At 41.0% G+C, this 23167-nt stretch overlaps 1 protein-coding gene across 12 annotated transcripts in view; it reads left to right on the forward strand.

Moving 5' to 3' along the window:
• LOC101154768 (MTSS1-like protein) overlaps window positions 1-22038 on the forward strand; it is a 68068-nt gene extending 46030 nt beyond the window's left edge. Inside the window, exons 5-16 of one of the 12 annotated variants that reach the window (XM_023953714.1) lie at window positions 260-351; window positions 1776-1850; window positions 3130-3138; window positions 5127-5284; window positions 6837-6944; window positions 7023-7120; window positions 7787-7934; window positions 8377-8451; window positions 11094-11249; window positions 11676-11858; window positions 13313-13478; window positions 14690-22038. In XM_023953714.1, coding sequence (XP_023809482.1) covers window positions 260-351; window positions 1776-1850; window positions 3130-3138; window positions 5127-5284; window positions 6837-6944; window positions 7023-7120; window positions 7787-7934; window positions 8377-8451; window positions 11094-11249; window positions 11676-11858; window positions 13313-13478; window positions 14690-15552 — 2131 coding nt within the window. In that variant the 3' untranslated portion in view covers window positions 15553-22038. Of the gene's footprint in view, window positions 1-259; window positions 352-1775; window positions 1851-3129; window positions 3139-5126; window positions 5285-6836; window positions 6945-7022; window positions 7121-7672; window positions 7935-8376; window positions 8452-11093; window positions 11250-11675; window positions 11859-13312; window positions 13479-14686 lie in introns of all 12 variants that reach the window. The other 11 variants (XM_023953706.1, XM_023953707.1, XM_023953709.1 and 8 more) reach the window with 11 other exon arrangements.
• Window positions 22039-23167: the final 1129 nt, after the last annotated feature.

Raw genomic sequence — 23167 nt, forward strand, 5'->3', positions numbered from 1 at the left:
CACTCCAGAAGCCTCTCCAGGGGTCTGCTGCTTCTAGTTTAGTGTCTTTTCATGGGCTGAATCCGTTTCAGCCATGCTGACAAAGATTCATGTTAAAGGATTTGAATGACTCCTCCAACCAATTCCAATGATTGTGCTGCATTTACCATGTCAAAGAACATTTGCAGTGCATGCATTAGGGAATTGATGATGACTGTAACCTGTTTCTGAATCCCATTTTCTAGGGGCCTGATGTCACTTTTTTTTTTTCTGTGTGTAGTGCGCTGATGGAAAGCCTCATCGCTCCTCTCCAGGACAAGATTGAAGACTGGAAGAAGACAGCCAATCAGCTGGACAAGGATCATGCCAAAGGTACGGACAGAGTGAGGAACAAGCCAGAGAGGATGCAGGCATTTTAACCTCTGCCAGCAAAGGCCACAGACATTCTGTCATCCCTCTGGAAATACGAAGTGATTCTACAATAAAACAACATTAGATGGGATTTCGGTTGGTCCAGTTATTTAGCAGGTCGAGTTTGTTTTATGTTCTGCATGGCAACACGATGTCCTTCAGTCCATAAGGTGAAGTCCATGTTGTCGGACGCTTACTCATCGGCAGGTCTGTGATTTAAAGCAACAACAGGCTGATCAGTACTGATCAATCAGTTTTTGTGTGTTTCAAAACTAGAAATGAACACTACGGCACAACTGCCTTGAACTTGGCAGAAACCAGATCCGTCCCTGCTGACCTTCACACCACGGTCTGCATGGTTTGATCAACGAGAGCGATTCCTGACTTATTGTCTGTGGGGAACCATAAATAAAAAATTAAGATGTTTCCCTCCAAATCTTTACAGATGGTTCAGGGCGTCTGTTGTTTTAAAGCACACAGCAAAAAAAGCCAATAAAGGGATAACTTCCCATTTGCCAGCCGACCTGCTGCTTATGAGCTGCCGGCCCAAATCAGCATTTGAAGTCTGCAGCACCCTCTAGTGGTGGGAATTTCAGTTTGTTTAGCCCTTGTGCTATCCTACGGGGTCAAGATGACCATTGACGTGTTCTCCCCACCATGACAAAGGTGGATAAAGGTGAAGAGGATTTCATGTAATCCATGGACACCAGTGAAGATCACAAATCATTGAAAGACTTTCCACTGTCTTTCTACAGTGGGGTCTAGTGGGTCTAGATGACCCCACTCCCAATGTCAAAGTGCCTAGGATAGCACGAGGGTTAATGTAAAAAACAGTTATCAATAGTTTGTACATTAAAAAAAATTAAAGAGTTATGGTTTTCTTTTACTCAAGTCAAAAATTCTTTGCACAAAAACAAAAATGAACTAAATCGGGAAAAAAAAGTCGTCAGTGACAACTTCTTTTTTAAACGCATAAAAATAAAAACCAAAGTTATGTTCAAAGCTGTGAAACAATACAATCTATTTTTAAAAAGCAATCTAAAAGACATTATACAAGCATGATGTGGTTTATAAAGATGAATAAAACAATTTATAACAAAGAGAAAATAAATTTAAAACAATCTAAATCTTTTATCTCCTTTTTTTTGGTTACTACAGTAAAAATGTTATACCTTGGTTATATATTCTAACTATTATTCTCATATTTTATCCTTAAATCGATTATCTAGATCACTGAAGGGTTCTGCAGGGCGGCTTTGACCGCAGCTCCTTCATGGGTGGAGTCAAAGGCGGAGGAGACATCTATTCTTTTCAGTTTATGTACAGATGGATATGACAGCAGGCAGAAGCTTTTCTCTAAATATTGCTGTTTGCTCCCTTTGAAGAGTACAAGAGGTCACGCCATGAGATCAAGAAGAAGTCATCTGACACGATGAAACTGCAGAAGAAAGCTCGCAAAGGTAACAGTTACCACGCACAGCGAGCGTTGTCTCGGAGAGTAATCAGATTTTTTTCTGTTAAGTGAGTATCTGTCCGTTTTTTAGATTACATAGAAGTTTTATTTACAATATTTTTCTCTAATGACATTCTAAAATGTTCTGGTTTTAAAAGCAGAAAACCAACCAAGAAGCTCTTTTAGCTGACCTGCAGATGCACGGCGCCATCTAGTGACAAGCAGTGATATTGCTCTTTCTCATTTGAGTCATTTTATTGCCTGAAACTGCAACCAATAATAATTCTGTCTGCATCATCTTTTGCAGTGTTGCTGGGCAGAAAAATGCAAGCATCCACAATTTCTGCAAAATAAATCTGACATATGAGGGATTCAGTGTTTTTCAGAAACAGTTTGAATGTTTTTTTCTTTGTTTTATGACTGCAACAAATAGTGTTAAAACCAAAAATGTGTGATGAAACCAAGCCACGATATCTGACTCCACCACTCTGTCCAGATGTGTTAATTGTAATTTACTGACTCATTTTTATGTATTTTGTGGAAATGTGAACAAAAGTCAATGAGTTGTCATTATTTAGTTGTTTGCCTGCAAAATAAAATCTATACAAACAAATAGCATATCTATAGCATATATAGGAGCCTGTCATGTGATGGGTGAGGAATTAAATCTCTTCTAAAACTCTAAACCTGGCAAATGTGGCATATTTATATCATTTTTGATTAAAATAACATGACAAACCTAATAATATACAGGCAACAGGTGTTTAATTAAAAACAACGATTTTGCAGATTTATTTTCTATAATACAAGTCAATATTTTCCTTATCAAAAATCCATTTTCTAAAAAAAGGAAACATTTAAGTTGCATTTGTTTCTCATCTCAATGTTTATTTATTAATGAGGCGTTTTAAAGGAGATATTTATAGTTTTCTTGCAATGAATGATGCTGTTCTTTCAGTTTTTTTATATTTTCAGATTTGTTTACATATTTCTGAACAAGAGTACAAATGTAACAACCTTAACGAACTTAAATGTTTTTTTGAATTGTGTTGTGGACGTTCTCCAGCTATTATTACTGCTGTTATTGTCTCGGCGCCGTTTATTTTATTTCATTTTTTTTGCTCTAACGTTTGGCATTATGGCTGTGCTGTGATGGCTTCCTTGTACTAACCTTAACAATAAGTTCTGCTGTTTCTGCCCCTCCTCTTCTCTCCCTTTGTTTTGCTTTTTTTTTTTTTTTTTTTACCTGCGCCTGTCCCTCCCCGCCTGTGGCGTTCTTGTTACAGAGCTGCAGGGTGAGTATGGGGCTGCCACATCAGCGCACACCCTGAATGTTTGCCTCCCGACCGCGACTGCATGCCTCAAACTTTTTATACCTGTTGGGGAAACAGAGAGCCTCGTTATGGACGAAATACAGACCCTAAATATTTCCTGGGGGTCCTCAATTTACCCAGCAACAGTAGCAAACTAAGCCAGATGTTAGACATGAAAACCAACAAGAAAACCTTACGATTAAATCTACACATCTCCAAAGATTCTGCTGATAGTTTAAGGTCTTGTAAATAAAGTTTTCAACCGTATTGAGCTCTGAATTTCAATTTGTTTTGGCTCACTACAAACAATAAGGTTTGTCCGAATTTCCTGACTACTCAGTGCAGTTCAGCGTTCGCCCTTTTGTCACTGTGTCCAAGGCAGAGTCTGAATTGCTTCCCTACCCCAACGGCTTCTCCCTACCCCTACATTCAGCCCTCCAAGTGGAGAGTTGTGGAAACAAGAGTGTCTTCAAATTCGGACGGCACTACCACTAGATGATGTCATCAGTGGTCAGCCATCCACGTTAGCGCATATTGCTGCCTGCGCTCAGAAAAGACATAACATCGGTTTTAGAATTTTAAAAAGTCATGTAAGAACAGAAAGTCATAACTTACATTCAGATGTAAACTTCTGTACTTCAGGGCACCCCCACATGAAGAAATGCGTTTCTCTTCCGCGTCACAGCGCGACAAGGAACACTCTACAGGTGGAGGGATGCCCAGCCGTAAGTCACTAAGGCTACTCCTTACACTTTCGGACGCCGCTACAGCTTCAAATGCCCCTACAATTGGAGCAATGGGGAGGAGCCAGAGCGTAAGGGAAGCTATTCAGATTCTGCCCAAATCCAGCGTTCCCATAAGTTTCTGCAAAAAAAACAGCCAGCATCGATGCTAACTAGAATGGTGAATGTAGACCACAATGCATTCCGCTTGAAGGATTTTTTAATGTCCATTTGAATTTATTTTTTATAAACCTACCAGGTTTTTATAATGAAAACACAGCATTGGAGATGTCATTATTTAACGTTTAAACAAAAAGTAGTGAGCATGGTGTCCGAACCGCTTTTAAAATCCAGGGCACTACAGAGTTTTTTCTTCGTACCATAGTTAGGGAGTAGGGAGCGATTTTGGGCATGGACTGAGTCTTTCTTGCTTAGCACGACGGACACTCCTGGATCTCCACCCTTCACATAAGCCCTCACCATCTATAAAGATCTCCATCAAGGTCTGATGAGATCTGGGTCGCCACCCCCATCAAGCTTCATGACAGCAAACGACTTCAAAGAGGATTTGGTTACTGTCAGATAAATCACTGCAATGGCGGAGTTCCCAAAAAGCTTCATCAAAGTTTTTGTTCTCCAGTGAGAGATTAAAGTTACTCCTCTGTGGTAGCTTAGAGTTTCACTCTGGATGATGCATGATGTAATTTCACTTCCTCCCTGACTGCACGACTTTTGCAGCTTTTGTGATCAGCTTTGTTGTGACACTATAGGCTTTTTTTTACCCCGTCATTCCACCACTGCTCTCTTTCATTCAGTCCCTGATAGCGCCCATGTCTTTGCCGATCTTTTGCATGTTTTAACACTACAAAGATTCATTTCATGTCTTGCTTTCCATCCATAGAGTTTCCTTTTCTGTAAGTGATCAGAGAAAGAATTGTATCAGCCGCATATGATCAGAACCAGTTTTTCCAGACAAAAACAGTATTTGTATTCTGGCTCAGTGGTGTTTAAGGAGGAAGCAAAAAAGGAGCCAAAACTCTTTTTTTGTCATCAGGAATCAAAGTCATTTTGCAGATCAAGTACTTGCATCTTAAAATCACTATTGCTGGAGTTGGATCTGAAATTCCCAATCTTCTCTTTTTCTAATGAAAGCACACCCATCTAACACTTTTCTGCATCCATTTTTTGAAGATCTTCTCTCTTCTGGTGAAAACTTCTTTCTGTCTCACTCAAACCTGTGCGTCTCAGGCCGAGGCGACCTGCAGCCCCAGCTGGACAACGCCGTGCAGGACGTGAGTGACATGTGTCTGCTGATGGAGGAGATGGAGAAGCAGGCAGTGCGGCGCGCCCTGGTGGAGGAGAGGGGTCGCTTCTGCACCTTCATTGGCTTCCTGCAGCCTGTTGTGGTGAGACACAGTCTGATCTGCTGAGATGCTCTGGATTTAGTTTTGTTCAAAATGCGTCACACAATTTAAAGATTAGTGTAGTTGAATGGATCAAAGAGAAAGAAAATTAAAATAAATAAAACCATTCAACGAGAAATTGTTCCCTCCTGCAGCATGCCTCTATGGAGCCCAAAATTGTTCATGATTAAAAAAACTAATATGACTTTGTGCTGCCCCCGGTGGTCATTTCATGAACTGCAACATTTGGCAGGCTAAACTCAGAAACTGAGGCTTGGTTAGACGAAAGCCAGCAAGCCTTTTCATAGTTTTGGTTTCAGTCGATCAAAGGAACAAAAGCTCAAATTAAAGGATTTCCTTATTCTAAAGTAATTTTTGTTTTTGTTTTGAAAAATGTTGGAATACAGTTTAGAATAATTTAAAATCTGTTATCTTGTCAGGGCAGAACTCAGGGCTGGACTCAATGCAGAGTTTAGAGCTTTTATTCTCAGGAAAAGGCTTTTTCTGTGGAAAGGGATAAGATCGAACTCACTGGCACAGGACCAAGCCGGACTCAGACTATTTAAGACATGAGGGAGGGAGGGAATCACAGGTGGAAACACTCAGGGTGGATTAGACTGTCACACCTGTAGGGAAACACCAGGGCAGGAAGTAACAAGGGCTGAAACGAGTGGAGACTTAATGTTTCAAAATAAAACAGGAAGTGCAACACGAGACAACACAGGTAACAGACACTGACTAAAAGTGCACAACTCAGGACTTAAGATAAGACTGACAAGACATGACATATCTATAATATATTATAGAAAAAATCCTTTACTGCTTGTTAAAACCCTGTTAGTATGTTTATTTCTGTGGCAAAGTTTGGTCATTTTTTAATTAATGAGCCAAAAATGAGGGGTAACATTTCTGAACAAGGACTTATTTTAACCCCATCTTTGCCCTACGGCAGCTAAGTGGGCTTTGTGACCCTGGAGATGTATTTATTTTAAGTTAAATATTATAGAGTTGGTTATAAAGTTTCTTTATCTGATCCATACCGATATAAAAATGTATGTAAATCACTTTATAAAAAGTGGAACATATCTGTTTTAAGAACAAATATAATTTATGTTGGTGAAAGATAATGTCTTTTTTTATCACGATGATCAAGATCTTTTTCATATTTTTGTGAATCAAAAGTCGTGGTAAATGAGTATATCATAAAGCCTGATATATCAAAGAACTGAAAGAAAATTCTAATTTTCTGGGATAATTTTTTTTTGTAGATGTGTTTCTCTCACCATAAAGTTTTGAAAATAAACAATTCTGTTGCATAAGTAAAAATAAGTAAAAATAGATGCTAGATGGTTCCAAATTTTTGAGATTTTACAGAAGCAGCTATTTTAAAATAAGAAGGAAAACTGCTGCTTCCTAGTGGAGTGATAATGCAGTGCAGGGCAGAAAACATGATCCAAGCTACATACAGAGGGGTTTTAAGCAAGCTTGGATCATCCTATTGAGATGGGGTTTTAGAAATGCATCGGGGTTCTTACCGCCTGTCACTCATGCCCAGAATGGAGAGATCGCCATGCTGGGCGAGATCACCCACCTGCAAGCCATCATCGACGACCTCACTGTTCTGACCACCGATCCTCACAAACTGCCTCCTGCCAGTGAACAGGTGACGCGTCCACATCCTTCGTCATTTGTGGAGAAGGTGAAAAAAAAGTTTTTGCTCAACCTTTTTCTCATCTTTTAGGTGATTAAAGACCTGAAGGGCTCAGATTACAGCTGGTCCTATCAGACGCCACCGTCGTCCCCCAGCAGCTCTGGGTCACGCAAGAGCAGCATGTGCAGGTATTTGTGCACGAGGAGTCACTCATACCAGCTTTCAAGTGATTGGGGTGTGGCCTTCCAACAAGCTCACTTCTAATTGGCGAGAGTGGTTGCCATAGAAACCTTGACTCAACCAAACACCGCTTACTGACGACGTTTGCCTCCAACGTGGAGGCATCCATGTTGCAAAAAAAAACTGAATTGATGTTGTCTAGTTGGAGCCAGGACTAAACCATTTTGTATCGGTGACGTCACACTCACACGGTCAATGGGTTTTTGAGAGAATAACTGACTAAGTGAAAGATTTTTGTCATAGTTTTTTCGTTTGTGTGTGATCCAGTGTTCTGCTTGGAGGTTCAGTCTTTCCTGCAGAACTGTTGTGTGTTTTTGTGTGTCTGTGTGCACTTTGCTGCTCCTGTACTCCCTGTTTTGCCTCAACCTCACCCCTCCCCTGCTCTCTTTCTCCTGTTGGATCTTTTGTGTTGCCTCCCTTCGTCACATGCCTGCAATCACAAACGCTACTTCCTAATCCTTACTCCCCTTCACCCTGTCCTCACACCCCTCCTCCTGCAGCAGTGCCCACAGTAGCGCATCCCGGTCATCAGGGGGAGGTGTAAGTACTGGTGTTGGAGGAGGCTCCCAGCCACATTCACCCACCTCCTCCTCCTCCTCATATCGCCACCGCAGCAGCCTGCCCCTGCAGCCTCCACCTCCAGGGGGCATCGCCGCCCACCGCCTCAGCAGCGTCTCCTCCCACGATTCTGGCTTTGTGTCCCAGGATGCCAACATCTACTCCAAGCCTCCCTCACCGATGCCGTCAGACCTCACCAGTCAGGTAGCTCTTATAAAACTCAATATTCCCAGACAAACTCTCACTGAAGCACAGCCTTCGTTTTTTTTTTAAAATTGAACGTGTCTCATATTTTTTTTTTTTACATGTTTGAGGGAGACTTTTGTTTCCCGCTTCAGAGTAGAAATCTTGGGATTCAGGCTCAGCAAGAAGTCTGGGTTTTTCAAGGCTGCTCTAGATTTTTTATTTAATTTTAATAAAGTCAAAAAAATAAACCCAAGAAAAAGGAATAATTAAAAAACAAGTGTTTTGTAATTTTTGTATCTTGGAGGGACAAATACTTCTTTACAACATCATAAATCTATGAAGTTTTCCTAACATGGTTTAGATCAGAAAAACATTCTATTTTTGTGCACAGCTGAACAGTATAGAAAGAGTTTTGCCAGAGGTTAACTGAAATATAAAATGTTGCCTGTTTTTCTTGTAGAAATCCTCCAGCTCAGCTTCCTCAGAGGCGTCAGAAACGTGCCAGTCTGTCAGTGAATGCAGCTCCCCCACTACTGTAAGCATCCATGCACCCCCAACAGAAAAAGCACCCGAAACAATGACAAAGCAGGAGGTTGAAACTCACTGTGTTTGAATTTTACCTATTTTTAAGCCCTGAGATGGTTAAAAGTTTATTTTGCTGGAATGGCTTTCAAGGCAAAAATGCGATTTGTCTTTAAAAAAGCAGAAAGAGCCGAGATTTCCCATGAGAAGTTATGCACAACATGTATTTTAAATGTTAGCTGGACAATTGTTAAAGTTCTTTATGGAATCAAGAAATTATAAACATATGCAAATATAAATAAACATAAATATACATATATAAAAAAATTGCCAAGCAATAAAGTAAAATAAATAAAAACAAAACAACATCAGCAATGAAATATGAAAAGTGAACAACCTTTTAGATTTATAGACGGAAAAAAATCACTTTAAATGGAATCAGCCAGTTCTTAATATTAATAATAAAATTATTAATTTTGATCAAAACATCACATGAGTCTCATCAATTTTTTAATGTGAAAACATTTAATTATTATCAATACAGGTTTTGATATGAATCAATTTTGTAAGTATTCCAAAAAAAGTGTAGTTATGTTAATTTCTTAGCAAATATTTGACCAGCAAACAGCAGAAAATAAAGTTCAAACTGTTTTAAAGCAATCTCGTTACATAACCTAATAAATCAATAATATACAAGACAGATATTGTTCAAAGGATTTAGTTTTGACTCACTTTGACTCAGCATCAGTGAGGAAAGTCTGTATACAGGGAGGTGCAGTTGCAGAACAATCAGGGTAACTTTTCTGCGCGTTTTACATCAGATGTCTGGCTGCTTTTATTTGAAAGAGAATAAATCTGAGGCTGTGACATCTTCAGGACACATGTGACATGTGATGAAAAACAGTCAGGAGGCAGGAAAAAAGTCTTCACATCTCTGAAAGACGTCAGATCTTCGTTTCATCTCCACACGCACATCAAAGAGCAGCGGGCCGCCGTTACCGCCGCATCAGCTTGCAACAAACGCCGATCCCAGAGACGCGGTCGATCAGCAACACCCCCCTTTTTTCTCCGTCAGAACTAAAGGAGCTTAAGCCTTAGTCATAACCTTACGGGTGGATACAGGCTGTCTGGGGGGGACTGGCAACTGCTCAGTGAATCTATTGAGGTTTTGTGCGAGCATGCTGCGGGCGACAGGCCATAGTGAAAACTTCTACAAATCGCAAGGATAAGTGAAGATGACGACGCAGACGCATCCTTAAGGCGGACGTTTTTTGGGAGCAACTTCTGAATGGTTTAGTTTGGGCGTCTTGCATGCACTTACATATCACAAACACCCCCCCTGCATGCAGCATTTGCGTATGGTCAATAAGGAACGGTACTTGCACCTTTCTAACGACTGTACGACAGCAACGCCCATTCGTCCCATGTGCGTGGAACTTTGATTATCCTTACAAATACTTCCTAATACACTTACCACACGCACGACAATGGTACCTTCCATTTTCACAACGTCTCTTGAGGCGGCTGTATGAACCTCAAGAGAACTGACAACCACACCTGCGCTCCCCTTAAGATTTAGCTGCTCCCTTTTATGACCCTCCATAGACCTCCTGTGCAGGTGCATGCGACTAAATTCACTCAAGGTAAAATATCATGATGTTTAGAAATGTTAATATTAAAATAAATAGAAAAGTTAAAAGGAATTTCATCAATTGTAGCCATCCTATTACTTATCATCAATATTTCTCTGTAGAGCAGCTTCCACCATAAACAGCTTCTTCGTTTCACTCGTTTTGGTTATCTTTCTTGGCTGGGTTTAGTCCCGCTTTATGAACTTTGAGCTTAAACTTCACGTCCAATTCCAGAAACTACCGCAGTGCTGCAGCACGTTCAGCACAGCTTTACAGAGCCACAAATCATTGCTCACTGTGACAAAAAAAAGACAACCAGCTCATGTAGCAAAGTGTAAAACTGCTCCTTTCTGAGACAAAAGCTGATTGTAGTTCAAATTGAGCGTTTTGACAAAACTGCAATCTTCCTTACAGTTGAGTGCGCTTCAAGTGTGGCTGCTGTCCTTGCTGGGTTTGCCACTCTGGTCAGCAGAGTAAAAAAAAAAAAACAAATCTGCAAAGTTAGAGGAGAATCCTAATGCCTGGTTTTCTCTTCCTGGAAAAGTCTCCTGCAAGCATTAGAAACCATGCAGGCATGCCGTCATCCACTGGTTCCATGCAGGAAGCCTGGGGAGCGATGTTCCTGCAGAGCTACCCCCCTGTTTCTTACTTTCCTTAGGGAAAACTGCAGCATTAAGGAGGTTTCATTCCTTTAGCTAAGAACCTGCTGTTCCACTCTCAGCTTTTGTTCTAAAGTTTATCTGTTAAAAAAAAGTCAGCTTTTATTGATTTAACACTGAAAACTAATGTTATTTAGCGATTCTGGAGTCAAAGTGGCGACATAACTTTGCATCTTTGAATCTTCATCCCTTTTACAGCAACATTCTATGTGTACAAAGTGCATATAGAATGATGATAGAACCTGTCAAATCCACCGGCATTCTCATCCTAAACAGAGTGTGCATTGCTGCTGTTTGTGGCTTTGTTCCCAGTGATTCCACCACCGCTTTCCCATAATTCAATAACTGTATCTCTCGTCCCGCAGTTTGGCTCGTCCTTTGCTACCTTCCGCCCCGCTCTTTCTCACTCTGGCTCCACCAGGCCTTTCTCTATCATTCTCCCTGTTCCTGCGTCCCCACCCTTTAACCGCCCCCCCGGATCAAGCTCCTCCTCTCCCACATCAAAGGTTCCCATGTGGAAGGTTTGTTCTCCATTCTCTCCCATCTCCTCTCTCGCACTTTTTCCTTTTTTTTTTTTTGCTGCTGAGAACTTCCATAAAAGGATATTTTCTGCACACATTGTTTTATCAGACTTACTCACCCATGACCACATGGCTTTGCTTCATTGTAACCATCATTCCCTGTGATGTGTGTGCACGAAAATGTCTTCGCTGATCCCCGTCTTGCTGGTTTTGCAATCTAAAAACTGCTGATTGTTCAAACGAAGCAGGGATCCTTCATCAGCACATATAATTTTAAAGTTCACAAGCTCTGAGACTCTGTCCACCTAAAGGTACCACGGTCTCTGCACTCAGCTGAGAGGCTTCAAACGTCTGGATAATGGACGCGCCTGGTCCTGCTTCCCCCACCGGCCACTTCCCGTTTCCTAACCCCTCTTGCCTCCTTAGGATTGGTCCAAAGCAGCTCAATACGAGCACCCTGCAGCTGCTGCACCAGTTCAGAGGAGAAAAGAACCGGTGGAGAGGCCAAGGGACAACGAGGGATCGCCAGGTTCCCAGGGGTACGCCGGAGCTGCACACCCCGAAGATGTGCAGAGGCCCAGAATGACGCCGGCTACAATTGCTGCCAAGGTAATGCTGACTGACAAGCAGGCTGAAGCATATACATGTACTGAAGCCATGAAAGCTAAACCTTTATCAATTTAATTTTTCAGCAGTGAAATATTTGAGAGAAATTGCTGTTTCTGAGAAAAAAGCATTTTAAAATGTTTGAAGGTTATAATTAACAACTAAGCCGTCATTGAGAGGATTGCTGCTAATCTTTCTTATTACAACAGGAGGTTATGAATGTAGGAATGAAGGTGTATATTTGAATAAACCCCTTTTGTAATTTAGGCTAACCTTTATTTATATGAATTACATTTGTAGTTTTTTGTTGGACTGGATGGAAAGAGGGAAGAAGAGAGGGGGGGACGGGGGGTAAGGGTCAAAAAAGAAAGGGAGAAAAAATAAGGGGTTAAGGAAATAAGAGGAAAATTATAGAGGGGGGAGGGGTGGAATCATAAAGCATCAAGTTCCTGGAATTTATAATCATTACTACCAAGTGTAAATATTGGTATAAAAGGGGCGGGGCGTGTCCACACACACTCAGATGTTACAAACATTCATTCATCTTCTGCCATTTATTCCCTTTCGGGGTCACAGGGCTGCCGCAGCCTAGGCTCTACAACCACACTCTCACATTCACACATAGATTAACCTGTGAAGCATGTTTTTGGATGGTGGGAGGAAGCCAAAGTCTCTGGAGAAAACCCACACATGCACGGGGTAGAACATGCCTTCTCCATGCAGAAAGGTTCCCCATTGGCGTTTTGGTTCAGGTCCCTCATCTGGGACTTGAACCGGGAGCCCTCTTGGTGTGAGGCAAGAGTGCCATCCACTGCGCCACTGTGCAGCTATACCAGTTGGCTCCAAATATCTTTACATACTAACATGTCATCATGGACATAATACAACTACCGTTCACACATCCACACTCACATGCATACACACCATCACATGTAAAGTATTTCATTTAGTCATGCAAACAATTTGTGCAAAGGTGAGATGATACCCGTGCTCGAGTGAATGTTTGCAGTCTGCTGAGGTGGATGATGGAGCCCAGCATCTCATACACTTACATTGTTTGAGTAGCATAAAATAAAGTTTATTAATGTTTGACACTATGAGAAATGACTAAAGGTTGGGGAGAAACGTTTGCCTGCAAAATACTATTTTCTTAGAGTTTATGCAGCAAAAGTGCATGTACAATCCAAAAAAGCTATTTTTTCTACATACTAAAGTGTTTTGGTCATTTTATTTATACTAAAAAGTAGGAATCAGGAAAGCTAAAAATAGATTTTCTTTTTTAATTAGGTAAATGTTCGGGCCTGAAATGCTGCTGCTGACACAATGAAATCTGGGAAAAACGCTAAAAGTTCTCACAGATTTCCAGTAACATTTAAAAGCAGAAAGGGATCAAATATTTCCACATCTCTTCAATTCATGAGACAACATCAGTTCCGCCTCTCCGTGTGTGTTTCCAGCATGGGGAAGAGGTTTCTCCGGCTGCCAGCGACCTCGCCATGGTGCTGACCAGAGGACTAAGCATGGAGCAGCAGAAAAGCAGCAGAGACTCCCTGCAGTACTCTAGTGGCTACAGCACAGAGACCACAACGCCATCCTGCTCTGAGGACACCATCCCTTCACAAAGTAAGACTCCAGGCTTTTAGCCTTTTTAAAGGCCGTGTCACACCATCGCTACATGCAATTTTTGCATATTGCACGGAGGAAAGTTGGTCAGACGTTCTGATCTATGTGGAAAAAGTGATAAAATTTGTGTTCATTAATTGAAATCTTCATTTTATTTAAATGAAATTTTCACAAATGCATCACAGATGAACCACGGTAAAACCACAGAAAAAGTACGAACCACTCAAAGAACATGTAAAATGGCACTTCACTGAGTTTCTTCACTTTGACATTCAGAACACTGAGCAGAAATCACATTGTTTCACCACCATGGTCAGCACCCACCTCACGATGCTTTGTTTCAAATAATCCGCACCAGTTCTAAGTCAGCTGCATGTCCAGAGTCGCATCTGCGCCCACCATAAACAGCCCCCTCCTGCAACCCGCCTTCTGCGCAGCGCTGAACACCGCCCCCACGAGAGAACCCCCACTCGGTATTGACTGATGAAGGAATGAAAGATCAGCCGATTTATATTCCTGTCACACAATATGCCAATCTTACGTAAACCGTGCATGATTATTGCATTGGTCATATGCAATTCATTAGTGATTTGTGCATCAATTGTGTAATTTGAACGTGATATGTTCAGGAATATATGTCCCATGAATGTTATACTTCGGTGGTACTTTTGTGAAAAGTCTGTTAGACATACGTGGAACGGTCGTGGAGAAACACTTGTGAATTATGTATATCATGCGTGTATCGCAAAAGACCGAAATTTCATACGAGGACAATGCCCAGAACATACCTAATGGCTGTGACGCGGACTTTACATCCAAAATCAGCCACCATTCTGTGATTTGTGTTTTATCATTTTGATGCACAGTTTTGTCTCTCTTTGTGTTTCATCTCTAAACTACATAGTTTCTTTGTTTTTTTTTTGTTTTTACCAGGTTATATTTTAAAGACCTACGTATAATAAAAAAAAATGAGAGTTACAAAGATGACAAAAGTTTATTCATCTTTTTTTTAAGCCTGGTGCTAGTTAAGATTATGAAGTTAACCAACTCTGGCAGACGTTTGAACAATGCAGAAACCTCCCTTTATGAAAATTCTGCCATGTTGTTTTTGCTGTAATTGAAAACACAAAGTCTGTTTTTGCTTGAATGTGTGTTTGCTTTTATTTTTTTATGTTTCTAAATACTTTTTTTTCTGTCTAATTGGACAGCAGGTTCAGATTACGACTGCTACTCCGTGAACGGTGATACGGATGGTCCTGACGACGGGCAGACGGAGTTCGACAAGTCCTCCACCATTCCACGCCACTCCAATATAGCCCAGAACTACCGGCGGATGATCCAGACCAAGCGACCTGCCAGCACAGCCGGTTTGCCCAGCGGGGTTCTCGGTCCGGGATGTCATGGAATGCCGGGACAAGCCGGAGCGGGGGGAGGAGGAGCAGGGACTCCCGGCACTGCCACCATCCGCCGAACCCCGTCCACCAAACCGGGGGTGAGGCGCACGCTATCCAGTGCTGGGCCCATTCCCATACGACCACCCATCGTGCCTGTTAAAACACCCACCGTTCCCCCAAACTCGACCGGTGCAGGTGGGGGCCAAACAGGCAGCGTGCCGATTCGCGTCGGCAGTGAAGAGTGCGTGTTCTTCACTGGAGTTGAGGACACGCAAGGGGTCTTTGACTACGTCAAGGCATCACCCAAGCGCCTCAGCCTGCCCAACACCGCCTGGGGGTCGGGAGCAGCCTTAGAGGTTTACGCTCAGCAGCACGGGGGGCTCGCCATGGCGGCGGGCTCCGGAGCCGGATCGGAGGAGGAACAGATGATCGCGGCCAACCGGCACAGCTTGGTGGAGAAAATTGGCGAGTTGGTGGCCAGTGCGCACGCCCTTGGGGAAGGGCAGTTTCCCTTTCCCACCCTCCCAGACGACCCAGCTCCTGCGGGGACAGCTCCCACTGACGCTCAGACAGGGACCGAGGGGGGGGAGGGGTCTGGTGACATGCTGACTACTATCAGAAGAGGAGTTCGACTTCGCAAAACTGTCTCCAACGACCGCTCAGCTCCTCGCATTTTGTGATTAGAGGGAAAGCAGAAAGAGGAGCTCGTCTGCTACTGGCGGGGGCCAGGCATTGATGCGGGGTAACCCAACCACCTAGTACATTCACACAAACATAACCACGTAGGGAAATCTAGAGTAGAACAGAAGATGAAAACAAGACCATGAACAACGATACTCAGAACCACCTTTAGAGTCAACAATGTAATGAGAAAAAAAACGTAAAAAATGTTAACCCATGCTGACGGTCAGAAGGTAAATCATTAATATTAACTGGCTGCTAGCAAGCCACTATAGCTAGTGTGTGTTGGACGCATGTTTGTCTTCTGTACACCCTCAGCCTGGGGTGGAGAGACTCACAGGAAACACAGATTTGATAAAAAAAAAAAAAGAAAGAATACGGTTGTGTTCTGTGCCAACATGCCCCCCACCCTGTCCTTATCCACAACTAATACCAGAAGACCAGGCTGACGGGGGCAAGACTGAGGAGGGAGTCAGAGGCTCTGAAAGCCCAGTGGACTGAAGCTTCGGTTCTGGTTCGGGGAGCTAATGAGACTCTTGGAAAAAGCGGCGTTGGCATTGAACCGTTCCAGCTCCGCCTCTCTCCCGCCTCCCTCAGAGGGAGTGCATGCATTTTTGCATGTGCACATGGACAAATGTCGATTGAGTGTATGGGTGCCTGTGAAAAGTGCGTGTGGGGGTGGGTCGAGCTCTGCTGCAGGACAGCTGATCACCCAACGAAGGCGGGGCTTTTTCTGCTGTGTGTCGTCTGTGTGTGTTCTCTTGTTTATATTGTGACGTCCCTTACCTTGTTACCACTGTACGAGTAATCCAGGCTCTCTCTCTCTCTCTCTGTCTCTCTCTCTCTCTCTCTATATATATATGTCTATATATGCATATATAGGCATATATAAATAAATATATTCATATATTTATATTTTCTAAAACCAGAGAGAAGATGTTAAATCAGAAATGGAGCAATAAATGTCTTTTATTTTCTTGCTTTAGACGGAGGATTTTAGGTTTTCCATTTAGGCAATCATCAGGATGACTAAATTACACCTTGACTGTGAATTGATGCGTGGTCCGTCTGTCTCTCTGTCCCCGTCTCCATTTGGTACGTCAAATGGTTTGAAAATTTTTGTAAAATGGAAAACTGTAAGCACTTTGATGGGGTAGAGTATGTAAAATAGCCAGTAGGTGTTGCTGTAGTCTTGCTGTGTGATAGAAAGGATCTGTTGCGACGACTCGGTTAAGGAAGAAAAAGAGCGATGATGAGGAAGTGATGAAGATTAGCAGATGTGAAAGAGAAGGCAGGATTGGAAAGTGGCCCAAAATATTAATTTAAAGCAAGGGGTGTGAGAGCTGTTCACCTGGTGTGGAGGTAATACGTCTATTTAGCTGTTTTCAAAGCAACACATTAGTGAAACTACACAATAATTACAGGTGACAGAGTTTTTAGGCTTTTATTTTTTAAGGCTGACTCGTTCCATTTTCGATGTTTTACTGTTGTCGGACCCAATGCCAAATTTTTTGGTGGAGATTCATGAAAAAGCTATTGTCTTTCAATGCTTAATTTTTTTATTTCTCAATGTTACAGTAAATGTAAGGAGGGCATTTCTCAACTGTATTTTACTTTCTATTATTTTAAGCAAAACGTAAATGAGTTAAAAGCACATTATCTGTCAGCTGTGACTTTAAGTTGTATTCAACCTCATGTGGTGCAAAAACTGGAAGAGTTTTTGTCACAGAACATCTGGTCTTTCACATGTTTTCGTAGTGAAAGTGGATGGCAGAACGCTCAGCTTTACCTTTACGAGCATTGTTTAAGAACCTTTAAATACGGCTTTGCTTTCAAATCTTTCCTTAGTCACAACTGCCCTTACGAGTGGTTAGGGGCTTCTGCGGGCAAAAAATGGGCAAACCCGTGACACGCAAATGACCCTCACAACATTTTAAGATTGTAGTCTTGCTGTTAGAAAAGAGGAAATTAAGCATAGTGTAATGGACGTCCTACGAGCAATACGTACAAACCCAGTGTTTGTGGTCACTAAAAACCCACCTTACTAACGACGAGGGTGTGGTCTAAGAGACGGCAGCATGCGTACATCATCAGTGCGTGTAACTACCATTATCCTTACAGGTACTTCACCATACACTTACCACACACACAACAATGGTACGTTCCATTTTTATGACGTCCAAAGGGCCACAGGGAAACTGCAGGACACACTTGTGCTCCCCTAAAAGAATGTCCTGTCTAGAACCCCGCATGGGTCCATGTGACTGAGACATTATTTGTCATGTTTTGGCACAAAACATCTAAACATGAAATCCTCTTCTAATCATATTAAAGTCACTTATTTTTTTAAAAAAGGGGAAAAAAGTGAAGACATTAGAAATAATGTAATATAAAATTAACTCAAAAACACAGTTTAATGATCAGTAATCATTGCTGCTGTAGTTATTGATCAATGAAGAGGAGGCATCTTTGCTGCTTAAAACCCAAATCTTCATTAATTAGCACAACAGTGTTGTTAGCCAACTTAATATATTGTTACCTTATTCTCCTAATTTATAAATGAAATATTTCACAACAATAATGACTCTTTTATATTTTTATTTTGAGTTCCTGTAAAATGTTGCAGAGAGCACATAAAACCCCTCCCCTAAAAAAAACACAAGTTTGGTGCCAACAGTTTAAATAAAACCATCAACCGTGGTTTTAGAATCCACACCCTAAAGAGGACAACAGCAGAAGGATTTGATCACAATTTCATCCGGCTTTGTTCACGGTGGACTTCAAGCCACAAAACAGTAAAACAACAATTGAGGAATGATGACAGTAGTGAAGTGCAGCTTAACCATAAGAGGGACACGGGAAGAAGCCAAACGGGAGATTGAGAATATCACTGCCTGATCGAGGGAGAAGCAGGCACAAATAGTTCATAGTTACCACTTTTTTGCTTCAACAGTACTGTAAAATGTATTATTTCTATTTTATGTAAAAGTAAAATAACTTCAAACTATAAAGCAGTGTTTCATTAATGTTGGATGAATGGGGAGAATATGAGTGTCTGCAGACTAGATATCTCCATTTTTACTCTCCTCTCATGGTGAGTAGACACAGCCAGAGACCCCGCTTCCTTATTTATCAATTATAGCTGTTTTAAATGGAACATTAGGATATTTTAATGAACAATTGGAAACCGTTTCTAACAAACATTTAACACAGACAACGTTCATAACGCTCCAAAAAAATCTGTTATAATCAAGTGCAGATGGTGAACGAAAGGTTTGATTTGGTTTATTAATTGGAAAAGCAGTTTTTTGGGGTTTTTTTTACGCTTTTTAAACTCCTGGAGAGCAACAGACAAGCAGCTTGCTGGTACAGCACTGCTCTTCTGAGTTTGGCGCAGGAAACCGCTGCACCACCTCCCCGACTGCAAAACTACACGGCTCAGTTGTCGACTGAACAGAAATCTGCCAGATGAAGTGACATCCTGGGAAAAAAAAAAAAAAAGGAAAAAAAAAGGTTGGTAACACCTCGTGAAGCCTCATTAGGAATTCACAAATTTAACACCACATGCAGCGTTGAATATTTCATTAACAGTACAGAAATGAATACATTTCAGAGAACAGTGGTGTTTTAAAGGGTTAAATGAACTGTGATCTAACTCTGTCATCATGTCAGTTTTCTAGGTGTACATGTGAAGACACATGACAAAGTGCATTTAAATATTTACATGCTTGCAGGCATGTATACACAAACAGAAACCTTTGTTCTTTATCCGAAAAGCTGCACTCAATACATTCAACGTAAAATGATCGTTTTGATGATATTTTTCTTTCTGAAAAGTTTAAAAACTGAACTTTCAATTAAAATCTTTAGTTCTGGCGTTTAGATATTTCTCATTAAAGCAGATCTCTTATTCCTAATATTAACCATGATCGCAGTTCTTCAAATGTCACTCGTTTCAGCTCAAACATGGAGACGACGTCGTGAAAACGCTAAATGTAACCACGACAGCAGGTTAAAAAAAGAAATGAAATGAACAAAACTTTTTCATTGGTAAATCTTCTTGAATATGCTCGTAATTAGACAGTCTTTATTGTTTCATGATGCTGGGTGGGGGATAAACCACTTAATAAACACAACAAAATGTTATTATTTTAAGAGAGCATTCACACTTTATCGTCTGAGTTTGTTTCCTCTGATTTTTTTTCTTCATTTGGCAGGTCAGAGCGCACTTCCTATATTTGACATGTTTAAACTAATAAACCACATATTTGCATTGAATTAAAATAAAAAATGAAGAGAAGTACAGATTACAAAAATTTGAAGGACTGCATCATGGGTAAACATGATGCAGTCAGATTTACGACAGTCGGCAAGTTGGTTTTCCTCTTTTTTTGCTCCTGTCCTCGTCAGAGCTCTTTTAGGCAATAGCACCCCCTAATGAGCAGTTGTTGGAAGTGCAGGTGGTTTGGTCCTTTTTATTAGTCTTTGGTTTTCTCATGAGAGTGCCATGAAAGCAACCAACCAGATGTAAAGGATCTTCATTTCTACCCATTCAGTTTCTGGACTATTCTGATGCTAAAACTCTTGCAGACTTTACACAGGGCTCCGGTGCAACAGGAGGTTGTGGTAACAAAGTTTGGATGATGAGATTCTCCTTAGGTTGAAGTTTGTCTATGTGGGACTCTGATCTCAGCTCTAATCTGATGAGAAATGGATCGAAAGATTTTGTCTGTACACGCCATCATCTGTGAGTGTCTTTAAATGCAGAGTAACAGAAGCTGTCTTCATGGCTAACGGATGGATTTCAAAGACTGTCAACTCCCAAATGAATGCCAGATTACATTTTAATTAATTGTGAGAAGCCTTTTTTTCAGGCATCGTTCTGGCAGAATCTCAAGAACAGCTTATATGACTTTTGATGGTTTCTCAGTGAGCATCTGTCGCAATACTGGCGCTTAAGGGAACAAGTGTGAGCCTGCATCGTGACAAAACATCCAATTAGAACATGTGAGGGGTCTCTTATATCAGCATTTTAAAAAAAAAAGAGGGGAACTTTGGTTTAGACTGTCCAGTCCAGAACCTTTGTAACAGAATTTAAGTATTTGACCCTAAACAGCCTCAGTGTAGAGAAGAAGAGGCTGGAACTTAGTTCAACCCATAAACTGTATTGAAGAATTCCCATCTTATGGCATCTGTACTGCAAAAAAATGGCAACTGAATTGACTTCATTTGGTTGGAGCTAGAAGTAAGTCATTATCTACAGGTGACATCACACTAACTTGGTCCAGTTCTCTTATATAGCCAATGGTTTAAACCCAACAGTTCTTGTTTTGTGTTTGATGCAGAAAGAATCAGAATTATTCATTTTACAGAAGAAGAAAAAAACTGTTTGGTCTGACAGAGCTTGCTATTTCATTTTATCCAGATGTAGCCTCATTTAATCATAACTCATGTCTCAGATGACCAACTTGCCTTTGCTTGAATAGCATTGACCAGGCTCATATCCGTTTCCGTGGTAACTGAGGTTTACAGTGAGCTGGAAGGGCTCCACTGCGAGCATTTGCTCACAGCAGGAGCTCACCGTTAGAAATCTGTGTACAAATTTGTGGATAACAGCTCTGTGAGTTGGGACTTTTTTTTGTTTTAGATAAAAGTACAGTTCAAAAAGTTGTTCATAGGATTTTAGAACCTATAAATAGCAGTAAATTACATGTTGATAAATGTTTTTTTCTTGAACATCCTTTCAGAAAAAAACCAGACTTTCACTGAAGTGTGTTTGAGCTTGAGAGCGTGTTTGTTGCACAAAGACACATGGTCGAGACCCCTACTGTTCCTCCATTCCACCTCCCACTCACAGTCTGTCAGTCCTTCCTGCTGAAGAAAGCCATCATACGTTCACACACACTCGTCTGAAGCAAACACGACAAAGGTAAAGTCTCGGCGGCCGCGTCAGGGTTCATGGAGGTCCTCATGGGTACTGGTGATGTAACTCGCTGCAACTTTTTGTCAAACAGAACAGAGTGGTCGAAACAGCCTCCAAACTGAATGTCTTACTGTCTGTTCTCAGTACTGTCTCCTGCTTCTTCTCTCGCTTTCTCTTCTTCCTCGACATCTGAAAAGAAATCTTGACAAATCTCGCCACTAAGGCGTTTTCTACGGGGCTACAGTCTTCAAAGGAGAGCATTGTGACAGAGACCTGCTTCATCTTTCTGAATAAACAACTTTTAGCTCCTGTCGTCCCTCCCTGGTAGCCCTGCCATCTCTGTGGTCCTGTCTCTCTTTTTTATCTCTGAATTTTAATGCTTTTTTTTATTTATTGTGATTTTAAAGGTTGTTTTGCCTCCATCTTTGAAAATAACTTTTCCTTTCCTGTCTTCCTTTTTTTTTGTAAAACCTGACCCTCATTTGTTAACTTTGGTCACTGCTAATGTAACAAAACTCACTGTGATGATTCCAGTATTAATAAAAGTTGTACTTAAACTGTGCTGCTGTGTAAAAAGGCTTCCGTGTTTGAAGATCCTCCCAAGCTGACCATACGTCTGCAGAAATTATGGTTGGTTACCGATACTTCCATCCCTGGAGTGTACGTGAGAACTGGACTGAGTGACCCCTCCCCTATTGTGTTCCAAACTGGAAGCACCTGCTGATTTCAAGAAGCCAAAATCCCAGAGACTTCTATAGAGAAGTCAGAATAACTATACTTCCTATGCCACCTTTTTTAAAATCTTCTTGATCTCTCTTAATAAAAGTAGGTGGAGCCATCTGGCCCACAATGTTCAAAAGGTTTGACAGATTTCGTGTGGTCCGCTTTCGGGTGGTAGGGAGGTGGACTTCCAACTTCCTGATTGGCTAGAGTGGTTGCCATAGAAATGGTGACTCAGACACTGCTACTGACCACGTTTGGCTCCATCATGGCGGCGTCTGTTTCCTGGAAAAAGGGCGGCTTTATTTCGTTGGAGCCCGAGGGGAGTCATTTTTATGGGCGACTTCACACTTAGTCAGTACTGTTCTCACTTTGGTTGAATCCTAAATTTCAAGTAAAATTTTTAAAGAGTTGAAATTGGTGAAAAGGTAATTTTCTTTTTTAGTTGAGAAAATGAAATATGACATAAAAAAACAAAAATGTAAATCTGCCTTTCCACATTAGCCAGAAACACCTGTAAATTTTTATAATTAATCTCACAACTGATTTCATTTTCTCTGCTTTCTTTTGACATTTGTTGTCCAAAATCAGGTCCTGCAACTTTATAAATAAAAGTGGAAACACCATTAAAATGTTTGTTTGTTTTCAAATAGTTTCAAACATTTTTAATGTCTCTTTTTAAAGCTAAAATTAAGGCTGATCTTTCTTTTAAAGGAGAATATCTAAAAAAAAAAGTTTATAAATATTAAATTCAAGAATTAAAAAAAAACTACCGGTACTGTCATCATTTGTATTTTTATACATTTTTCTATTTATATTTTAATTGTATTGCTATATCTGTCTTATCAAGTATATTTGTCTTTTTTTTTGTCAAATGAACTAATTAAACTCCAGAAATATCCACACATATAGTACCTTTCTAGCTTTGTTGGACAATAGATCTGCTGTAATACACCGGAATGATATGAAGT

Source organism: Oryzias latipes, chromosome 3 (genome assembly GCF_002234675.1).
Source record: "Oryzias latipes chromosome 3, ASM223467v1".
NCBI lineage: Eukaryota > Metazoa > Chordata > Actinopteri > Beloniformes > Adrianichthyidae > Oryzias > Oryzias latipes.